The 10,951-nt window shown below is 38.2% G+C and overlaps 1 protein-coding gene across 20 annotated transcripts in view; it reads right to left on the bottom strand.

Annotated features, from left to right (window-relative positions):
- Positions 1-961: 961 nt before the first annotated feature.
- CD44 (CD44 molecule (IN blood group)) overlaps positions 962-10,951 on the bottom strand; it is a 52,779-nt gene continuing 42,789 nt past the window's right edge. For 16 of the 20 annotated variants that reach the window (XM_072929845.1, XM_072929849.1, XM_072929848.1 and 13 more), the window contains 4 exons: positions 10,765-10,950; positions 7,693-7,797; positions 6,362-6,440; positions 962-4,352 (listed from right to left, as the gene is read on the bottom strand). In XM_072929845.1, the coding sequence (XP_072785946.1) occupies positions 4,136-4,352; positions 6,362-6,440; positions 7,693-7,797; positions 10,765-10,950 (587 nt within the window). In that variant the 3' untranslated portion in view covers positions 962-4,135. The remainder of the gene's footprint in view (positions 4,353-6,361; positions 6,441-7,692; positions 7,798-10,764; position 10,951) is intronic. The other 4 variants (XM_072929853.1, XM_072929854.1, XM_072929855.1 and 1 more) reach the window with 1 other exon arrangement.

Raw genomic sequence — 10,951 nt, 5'->3', positions numbered from 1 at the left:
TGTTACTCATCTTGCCTAATTTTGCCTCCCCTCATTGCCACAGCTGCTTGCCCCCAGCATGAGGGATGCCACATGCAGCAGGACATAGCAACAGTGAGAAATAAGCTACCAGGGGAAAATTCAAACTCAGTTTGCAAATGAGGTAGTGGATGTAGAGGATGACTTGGAGGTGGGGAGGTTCACAGGAAAAGGCTCCTTTTTCCTACTCAGAGTTATGAAACATTCAAGTGCCGGGGTGCTGGGGGTGTTGAAGGTACTTTCCCAGCTGTAGTACAGAAATTTCACTCTCCCTTTACATCCTTTCCCAGAAATTGTGCTCTCCCTCTGTCTTGAATCCCCCAGATTCAGGCCCAAAACACCTTTGTACAATTTTTTCCACCTTAAGGAACAGGAATTTTGTCACCCACTCCCACACAGCTGGAACCGTGCCCCAGGGAACAGCATTTTCCTGCCACCTTTTGTCCTTTTCCCCTCCACAGAGAAGAGATAGTCAGAACCTGTGGTTACCAAAAGTGCTGGTATTTTACTAATCAGAGCTCTTGCAAAGACTCAGAGGCATTAGACCCTTGAACTGTTTAATAAAGCTTAAGAAATAATTATTGTCTAATGGCCTAATATAGCTTAAAATAAACCCATTAACTGCTCACTTACAAAATACCATGGTGTCTTTGTATGTGAAGGCAGAACACAGTTGTCAGAGGATTTATTTCCTTCATCTACAGAAAGAATAATTAGGACCAGCCCTAAGCAGAATGATATGTGCTAAAGAGACACTTGGCATTTGTCTCCTAAAAATATTGCAGGCAATTGCTTTAAACTAATTAGTACAGAGGCTGTTGTTGTTGACAAGGGACACACAAAAAAACATCCCTATCATGTGAAAACCTGCAAAAGTACAATTTTGGAACTGGTATTGTGGAAAGGGTTTCACATCCACAAAGGTAGACATGACAGCTGTACATCCTTTCTCTGCTTTAATCAAGTATTCCTCAGAACTTCAAGAAAATACAAATGAAACAATCAGCCTGCATTGCTTCATGAAAATATCACATTCCCATAAAACATACAGAGACTCTCTTAAATATGCTTGCTGCTTTAGACAGTATTCCACTGCTCTGGATCACATTTATCTGAAACTTTTTAAGACAAAGGAATAACAGAAGCTGATCTCAGGCTCCTTAGCATTTTTAGGAGAGATCCTCATTCTTCGTAGGCACCAAGTAAGGATAGACTAAGACACAGTGAGATTTGTCAGTCACAGCTGATTTGTCTGTCAGAACCCAGAAGGAAGGGATGCATCTTGCCGGGTGCTGCACTCTTCAAATGTTGTTAATTCAGTGAGCCAGGAATGGTCGTCAAGATCTTAAACTGAACCGAGTTGTTGTAGCTCTTGTCTGCTTCTGGGGTAAAGCTGAGCTCATCACTAACTCCCAGAGCATCCGTGGAGCCTGGGGGAGGCCAGCAGAGCAGACAAGGTCACACAGCATTCACCTCAGCCTGGCTTGGAATTTGCAAGAAGGAAAAATTATCACAGCACTCAACATGACTATCCACTAACTAACTAACTTCTCTCCCACTAACAGCTGGACATACATTTCATCCTCAGTGTGGAAACAGATGTATTTTGGAAGCTTATTTTAAAGTCCAATATGTTTTTAGCAATACTATTTCTAGTTACAATTTAGAGATGGCATTTTCTTTAATTCTGATTAATCTGTTAAATAAATATGCAAATATATCAAGTGCTCTATATAAAAATACACAACAAACAAACAAACAAACCCTCATAATAAAAGCAAGATGAATAAAAATATGTACTGTATTATACATATGAAATGGCCATCTAGTTTTGAAACTATAGTGAAACAATTACACATAAGTCACAGGACATAATCTAGAAAGTATCAGCATATATAAAATAATGGCATTGCCTCTTGAGCATCTCTCATTTAAAAATATACAAAGAACCCAACCAGTGTTGCCTGTGCTTTTGTAGCTACTAACTATAAGATAAATTATGAAGAAGTTTGCATATTTCTTCATTCAGCATCTGAACAGGAAGATGAATGATGTGGCACCGATTTTTTGTTTTTTTAAAAGAGAAGTTTAGCCTTCAAGACTGTGAAATACATCCTTCTCACTAAGACCTATATTCAGTAAGGATTTAAAGATTTTTAATTCTTACTCTGGATCTCCATACTTAGTGGAATGAGTACGTAACAGCAGTTGAAACACAGCCTTCAGCAGATCAGTTTGATTTCTAATGACGAATAGAAAGGTGTGCTTAAAAACATTAAACAAAAGCCAATGCACTGTTCACAGATGAAATATCTGACCTGCATAAAGTCAGAAAACATCCTATGTGTATTTTAAAACATCACCTTGTCTTGGGACTTTTTGCCCAGGTGTAAATTGCCCTGAGGAGATCTGCCAGCAGATACCAGGGCACTTGAGCATTTCCATGAAGCACATGGGAAACTGCTGGAGGGCTGTGACTCGGAAATATAATCAACAGTCTTGTGCTTTATGTTCCAGTAAAGATCAGTGCTAGCTAAAGTCGGTACTTAGCCAGCTGAATGTTCATCCTCCAAACTGCTTCAGCTGGAGAACACAATGTAACAAACTTTAGCCAAACAGCTTCAAAGACAGGGGCTATGGTCAGTGAACAGAACTCTTGAACAGCCCTGTACAGACCATCCACATCCCACAGCTGATTTTTCCCTTCATTTCCTGGGGGGAATCCAATTAGAAGTTACAATTCCCCCTCCATTCCAGCAAGTTTTCTTAAAAATGGCACAGATCACTGGTAGTAAATAATTTTTTTCCTGACAATTCATATCAATATAATGCACAGCATCATAGCTTAATACAAATACTTCACATAACACACAGAAAAGGATGTAACAAAAGCATGTAACAATGCAGCTCAGCTACTCTACTATATTACATGGCTGGGAAGAGTTTCATTTGCTTTGATCTTTTCTGTAGAAATTTAACTTCTGGTACCAAAAAGCAAGCAATATTTCTTTTTGGTGTTTTTAAAAAGCTGATGGAAAAAATGTAGATGAAGTAGAATTCAGAGGAAATGAGGGAAATCATAGAAAAGCAACTTTTATAATATCAGCAATCTCATATAATGTAATAGCTTTAGGGGAAAAAATTTAATAGGCTCAGCATCTCCTTAGTAAAATGGAGCAGAATATAGAGACCTATTTTCAGGAGTAAAATACTGTCTGCTTCCCTAGTGATCTCAATTGCTTGATTTGTGCATATGTGATAGAGCTGGGGTCATTTTTTTTATTATTCATTATCTTAACTAACAGGCTCATTAAAAACATGCACAAACTTGGACCAATGAATGAGGCTGGGAGAAGAGCAATGAACACTTCAAAAATGGAAGGATAATTGTACAGGTTGCCAGGATAATAAAGAATAGAAGTTTATTATGTTTCAGCTCATGTTTTCATGCCTTTATTACCCCTCCAGAGAAGACTTGTCCACAGATATGGACTATGTCCATAGATATTTAAAAACAAAGATAAATAAACTCCGTCCTTCTGGATTTCTCTCGTTGCAGACCAAGCCACATGTAATTATAAAATGTCACTTTTTGTTTATACAGGCAGATTCTGAATGTACCCACTGCTATTCCTGGCTGGAAGGCATTTCTGAAGGATTTTGCTGCTGCAGACATTGTAGAAGATGCCTTTTGGGTTAAAATTTGGGTTTTTTTACTCTTGACATTTTTCCTCACTTACTTCTGTGCCATGGCATGTTTAATACTTTAAATATCTGTAAGATGGAGTGACTGGATACTTCGTTAGCTCCACACAGTGAAGACCTTCCATCTGGGGAATAATGATGTAAACTTGTATGCCTTCTAACATCCAGGACGCAGTGAGAGTCCTCTGTGAAGGGACTGGGAACGGAAAGCATTATGCAACTCATGGGGGTGTATTTCGGAAAGCACATGTCAATTTTTAAACTCAGGCATCATTGCAAAGTGATTAAAAAGAAACAGAACTTATGCTTATGTTCAAAAGACATCAGTAGCACAGTGCATCTGTGAATTCCTGTTCAAGTTCCACGTGATTTTGGTTTCCCCAGCCCTGATCTGCTTGGCAGTGTGGTACCATTACACTCCAGTCTTCATCTCCAACTCGTGATGATTTTGTGTTTCATTAACAGTCAGGAATTCATCACATGCTTGTGTTCGGTCATTTGACTGTTCTTTATGAACCAAGTGCACCATTTCTTGTGATTTGCTGATATCTCCATTTAATTCACTTGTCTTCCTGTCCTCCACTGCCCCTTTGCCATTGTTAATCACTAGCTTTTTCTTCTGCCCACATCTAAAAAGAAATAAAAATTAAATATTATAAATAGAGTTTAACAAAAATAATAAAAAAACCTGAAGGTCAATATTTAGGAAAAGGTGATTGGAAATTAAACGTGTGTCTGCCAGTGCAGACTTACACCATACATTCACAAAGCTTCTCCATACTGCATATTTTATTTTTGAAAGCATCCATCATTATATGCATAAAATTTATCAGGAGCTCACTTATGTAATTTGTATTTACTGTTAGTACATGGTAGCAATAACATTCATTACTGAAGGCTAGAAAACTTTGTTTCTATCATTTGAATTTATCAACATTTATGAACTTTGTAAATAGCCCTACTATGAGGACACCTTCAAAATCCAGGCTTGGGACCACAGCTTTGAAAATGCACAAATTCTTAAGCAAGCAGAAAATCTGGATCAAGTTCTCACCTCATTCAACAAGACAACTTTTTTTTCCTTTGTATTAGCATGTCAAGCTTAGAAGCCAGCCAACAGTAAGGAAATACAGAGAACTACTCTTGCTGCTGTTTGCAGCAGAGTTCCTTGTGATGTTCAGGTAGGAAATGGGTGCTGTGTTTTTAAAGTTACACTCGCTGCAGGGCTGTCCAATAAACCTTATATGTAGCTCTGAATTAAAACACACGCACACACACAATCTTTTAAAGAGTCACCAGTCCAAATCTGATGCACTGGTTATTGTGGGCTGGGTATCCTTCAGCATAGTAAAAAAGCACTACTTGCACAGCTGTCATATTTACTGTTTAGATGACTCTCTGGCTACACAGCGCTGGGCACCCTGCTTGTCCTCAAACAGCCTTGTGTAAATTGAATATGCAGAGCCCAGCATGCCTAAGGACAATGTGTCTGTGAAGTTGGACTTTTAAGTGCTTTCTTCTTAAATGAAGCATATTTTTTCCTGAAGGACTGATCTGGCTGTTCAATTTTAATATTATGCTTCTGAAATACCATTTTTTTCATGCCTACTGATTCACAGATGAGGGTTATTTTATCTGAAGTAGCTTGGTTCACTCTGCTAATGCTACACACACCCTTGGGAATGATTTCCTGCTCTGCAGCCATAAAATGCCAAAAGACGCCAGCAAGGAGCTGTGGAGCTCCACAGCCTCTTAAAGAGCAGCTCAGAGTGCTCTGAAACCAACAGACTAGGAAAATATGTGCTCACTGCTTCCTGCACAAAAATCTCCACATATTATATGGTCATTCTGAAAAATATGGAGTTAAAATCCAACATTCAAGTAGCAAATAGTTACTCTGTTAAAAAGCTCAATCTTAAAATTCAAGTAGCAAAAGGCTGTTGAAGACAATTGGGGAGTAACCTCAGAACAGGCCCCAGAGAAAAGAAAGAGGTAAGAATATTACAGCCCGTCCTTCAGGCTTGGGTTTTTCCAATTTCCCAGCTAACTTTGCACAGATCACTTCATTTCTTTTTATCCTCAGCTTCCTCATCTGTAAAATGGAGTACGTGAAGCTACTGAGAGCTCGGAGAGCAATGTGAGCATATATGCTTGTGACTGCCAGCTGTGATACTGGCGCCTGTTCAGAAGAAAGAGAGTAACAGGCTGTGATGGTCTAAGACAGCCCTTCACACTGCACACAGACAACACCTGAATGGTGGAGGATTATTCGTGGCTCATCCTGTGGTTGTTACTGTCTATATTCATCTCACAACTTCCACTCTCTGTGAACATGATTTTCCCATTAATAACTAATAGAGAGTGTAATTAATTTCCTGTGATCTACACAGAGTTAGTTTCCATTTGAAAGATTAAACAGTTCATATAGGTGCTGACTTCATGTGAGTGTTTCCAGGTGAATGTGAAGGCACCTGTGCAGGACATGGTGACCTGGGTCACCACACTACAAGCCACAGAGCTTTGCAGAGGATGCTCTTTCCTGTGGTTGGCTACTCTGCCCTTTGAGAAAGCTTTGGAGACTCTCAAGGAAGGAAAAAGTAAGGCAGTGTGTTTTGGAAATGTAAAGCAGGGGCCTTACCTTCTGCGACTGTTAACAGCAATGCACACTGCAAGGATCACTGCAAGCACCACCAGAGCAGCAACGATGATCAGCCAGTCTGCAGGGACAGATGAGGGAGGGGAAGAGAGCGTGTGAATGTAGCTAATGAGGGTTTGCCATTTCACAGAACTGCAGAAACACCATCTCTTCTACTTCCTTTCAGATGTCACACTCTTTTCCTAGCTCCCGTGAATGTTTGTCTGGTGTATAAAGTCTTTGCATGCAAATCAAAGACATTTTCATCACTCAGATATACACAGGCCAGCTCAGATTAAATACTCCATCACTGTTGTCACCTGAAAGCACTTTGGTGGGCCTAAGTGAAGAGGAGCTGTTTCACTGATTTACCCAATGGCAAAAGAAAAGGCTTAGCATAACACATCTACAATCTCAGGCACAGAAGCAGGATGAGTTTTAGCACATTTTTAGTACAGCAGGTTTCACAACCTTCCCAGTAGCTTCCTCTCTACTACCATTATACCTCTGCTACCATTACAGATGGGGGTCCACTCCCAAGAGCTATGTCCTGTATTTTCTTAGTTTGAAACAACTGTTCCTTGTTTAACAAGACTCATACATTTAATTTGCAACAAATTACCTCTTCTAATTAGTTAATTACTAGTACTCCATGGTGAAAAACTGATAGGCATTATTTTCGTAGCCTGCTCTTCTTATATCTCCCTTCAGTTTTCCCTGCAAATGATGAGTTCTTCAAAAGGTGCTCCAAAGGTTAGCTTCCCAAAATTTTCTGTGTGCTCTTCTCCATTTTTTTCCCATGTGACTAATGCAATGCCTTGAACTGAACACACAGTCTCAGCTCTGGACTTGCTTGGCCTAAGTACAGTGGGATAATTACTTTCTCTGTTTTAAAAATGACTTTACCACTAATAAGTTCCAGAATATATTTGCATTCTTTTGCAGCTGTATCATGGTGCTGGCTTCCTTTTATCCTGTTTTAGTCTGCACGCTCTCTTCTGGAGAGCTTGTCTCAGATGTTATTTTCTCTGAACATTCTCATGGATATGATACTATGCATATAACTTTACTGAGTTTTGCCTGATTCCATTTCAATTTATAAAAGTTAATTGAATCTTAATCCCATTCCTCAAATGCATGATTTCTCTCAACCTAATATTGATGAAAAATTATGAGTTACAACATGCTCAGTCTTTCAGACTACTTGTCAAATGCTTAATATTATCTGATTCAGAACAAAGGCTGAACAACTGCATTAGACCTTCATTTTCATCTCTTACTTCAGTTCATATGAAGACAATTCTGTCCTTGGATTTTTAAAACATTTGACCCACCTGGTACACCGGCCGCCCTTGGCTGTGAATCTATTTTTGTTGTGGCGGTCCCTCCGGGGGAAGTAGTGGATTCATAATGTCCCTTGTGTGGTGCTTGGGTAGAGCCTAAAGAATAAAAAATCCCATCCATTAGACTAAATATGCTTGATGGCTATTTAACAGCAACATATGAAGACTGCAACTTAAACAATGTAAAAACTGTACTCTGTAAAGTCCACGCTGAAGCAGTTAATTAGTGTTTATACCGAAAACTATCACATAGACTATAAGCATGACACTCATCTGAACTACAGCTAGTTTATTATTTTGAGAAGAAAAACTTATGGCTTTCCTCTCTTGTCTCATGTATTTCAATTCTATTCTGACACAGGATAAAACTGAACACCTAAAATTCTAATGCTGTCATAAAATTGAACAATAGTTCTCTGAATGCTTGTGACTTTGGCAGCTATAGAGTGGGACTCTAAAAATTAAAAGTATTTTTTTCTAATAGAAAAAATTGTTCTCTGCAAACTTAGATGTGGATACTTTTGTCCTTTTTAATAAGTTGGGTAATTTGATTCCAAGATGGTATTAAATCTTAAATAAGTCTCTTATATTTTCTAAGCTGGCCATACTGCTTAAACTTTTAGGCAATTATATTCCTGGCCCATGCTATTACCATAAGGGTATCCCAAGTCTAAAATTATCAGCAGACTATAGATACAGTAATTTCATTTGGGAATATTGCTTCATTATCACTACAAAAAATATATTATAGATCTCCACCTCTCTAAATTCTTCCAGACTCTAAGGAACTAAACTCTAACTCTAGTCAGCTGTAAAGTTATTTTTCTTTAACACACTACTAATTTCTGTCCAGTATTTCTGATCTCATTTCCTAGTAACAGCTGGCACATGCAAAACTGAGAAGCATGTTTTATTCCCGCTGTGAAGCATAGCCAGCAAGCAATTCATGAGTTTTCCAGATGTTTTTATTATTTTTATTAACAAGAAACTTATTGACTGGCTTGTTGTTTGGTTCTATCTGACAACAAAGGACAGAGCACAAATTCAACAATGAAGAGTCTTGATCTAGCAGCAAAAAAAGCTGACCAAGAGGGACCTACTAACTTGTCTACACTACATCTCAGCAGATTTTTTTCTTCAATGCTTTGTATCATCTCTGAAAAATGCCAGATCTTTTTCTCCACAAAAACCCTTAGAAAGGCATTCAGACATTTATTAAAATTTGTGTGCTCAGAAACCTGCTACATTTGCTGCTCCCCTGAGCACTGAGAAGCAGCAGCAAGGGTCAGCCACGTTCCCTGCTGTTCTGGCTCTGGGGAGCCGCTTACAAGTGGCAGGGAGGAAACCTCAAAAGATCTCAAGATTTCATTTTGGTAAAATACTAGATTTTTTTTCTTTATGGGCAATTATTTTTTGTTCATTTCAGTGGACTGACTTTTTATTCTGTGGATGCTTGACACTTAGAGTGATGTCTGACCACAGCTTAAACATTGCTGTAGAAAAAAAGCAAGTGAAACAAAAGTGGTACAGTACATGAAACCATTCATTTGATCAGGGAAGGCCTTTACCAATACATTCCTGAATCTCTTCCATTCCATTTCACCTAGACTGGGCAACATTACAGATGAATGAACCCTTCAATAAGCTTTTTAATGACAATGGTAGTGCCTTAGTAATTCCTATTTACTGTGTTCTTAAAACGCACCAAGAGAAGGTAAATGAAAAAAGGAAGAGTTCAGAGAAAATGACCCTCTGAGCCTTTTGCCAGGGTACTGACAATGTTCCCACTGAGAAAGATATTCCCACTGAAAAAGATTCAAACCAGTTCTTACAGGTTTTATGTGCTTAAAACAGAAAGGTAGCAAACATTTTTTCATAGTCTGTAATGTCTGCACATAAAATTAAAAAGGCAGCTTAAATGAATTAAGAGAATAGAGCCTGTGAAATGAAAGAAAATAGTTTTAGTAGGAAGACATTATTTAAAACAGATTTGTTTTTCCAATAAAATTCTGACAAATACGTACTTTGCATTTGTAGTGCTATGCCTATGTCAAAATACTATAACCAGGCAATTTTGTTAGAGCTGAATTTACTGGTTTGTACAAAATTCTTGAAAAAAAATTAGCCCGAGTTATACTGCACAGTATATTAATTAATACTAATGAATTATTAAAAGAATTAACTTTCAAGTGTTTTTTGTATAATGCTGTAAAAATATAGGTATGTAATCTTGTTTATAGGCAATGAATGTCCACAGAGCATTGGTGAAATTCTACTCTGGAATGGTTCCACTATCTTCCAAGAAAGTGCATGAAAACAGTGTTTGGATTAGCTCAATTGGGACAAAACCCTTTACTGTTAGCATGGTCATTCGTATGGAAGCTACATTTGGGAATAAGGAAAAGTCCCTTAATTTCCCATATTACTAGCATGTGACCACACATTAAAAAATATCAAAGGCATGTAGTATCATAAGCAAACACTGGTAACTGCACTAACTTCATCAGAAGAATAACCCTTTGAAAAACAAGGATGTTCACAAATGAAAAGTCAGTTACAGCCCAGTAACAGCTACAATTAATCACTGGAAAGATGCCAACAGCACATATAGCTAGGGAGAAAATGGTGTCACAGAGAATTACCTTTCTTTTGTACATATTCAACTAATTTAGAAGGTTACAAATGGGAGGAAAGTGACAGATAGTTAAGGGTTACATAGCTGTCATTCGTGTCCAGGAAAAAAAGACAAAATGCTCTCACAAATGTATGGGCATGAGCAGAAAGCTTGCACTTCTTCATTTCAACATTTGTGTTACCACATGCTGATATCAGAATATAAGAAAAGCTTATTTGCAAAATACTATTTTCAGCCTTTAGCTAATGATTTTACTAGAAAGACATACCATTAATGACATCTTATCAGCAGGTTAAAACCAGTAACAAAACCCAAAAAGGAAATCATAATATGACAATTATGCCTAGTACACATTTTTAGACAATAGCCATTGTCCACAATTACTTACTGATGGATAAATGAAAATGGTTATAATACTTTGTTCTTACTGGTAGTAACAGGAGTCTGCAAGGGAATAAAACGGTCCTCAATGTCTGAAAAAACTCCAGGCATCCCTTGGACATGGAAACTGTCTGTGGTGTTTGCTGGTTCCCTTTCCCTTCCAGGTGCAGTGCCAGATGTCAGTGGCTCCTTGGTTGCTTTCTCTGGGTCAGCATCATCCACGGATTCTACGAC

This window comes from Taeniopygia guttata, chromosome 5, assembly GCF_048771995.1.
Source record: "Taeniopygia guttata chromosome 5, bTaeGut7.mat, whole genome shotgun sequence".
Lineage (NCBI taxonomy): Eukaryota > Metazoa > Chordata > Aves > Passeriformes > Estrildidae > Taeniopygia > Taeniopygia guttata.
Note: the sequence above shows the minus strand (reverse complement) of the source record. Positions and strands in the feature narration are given on the sequence as shown.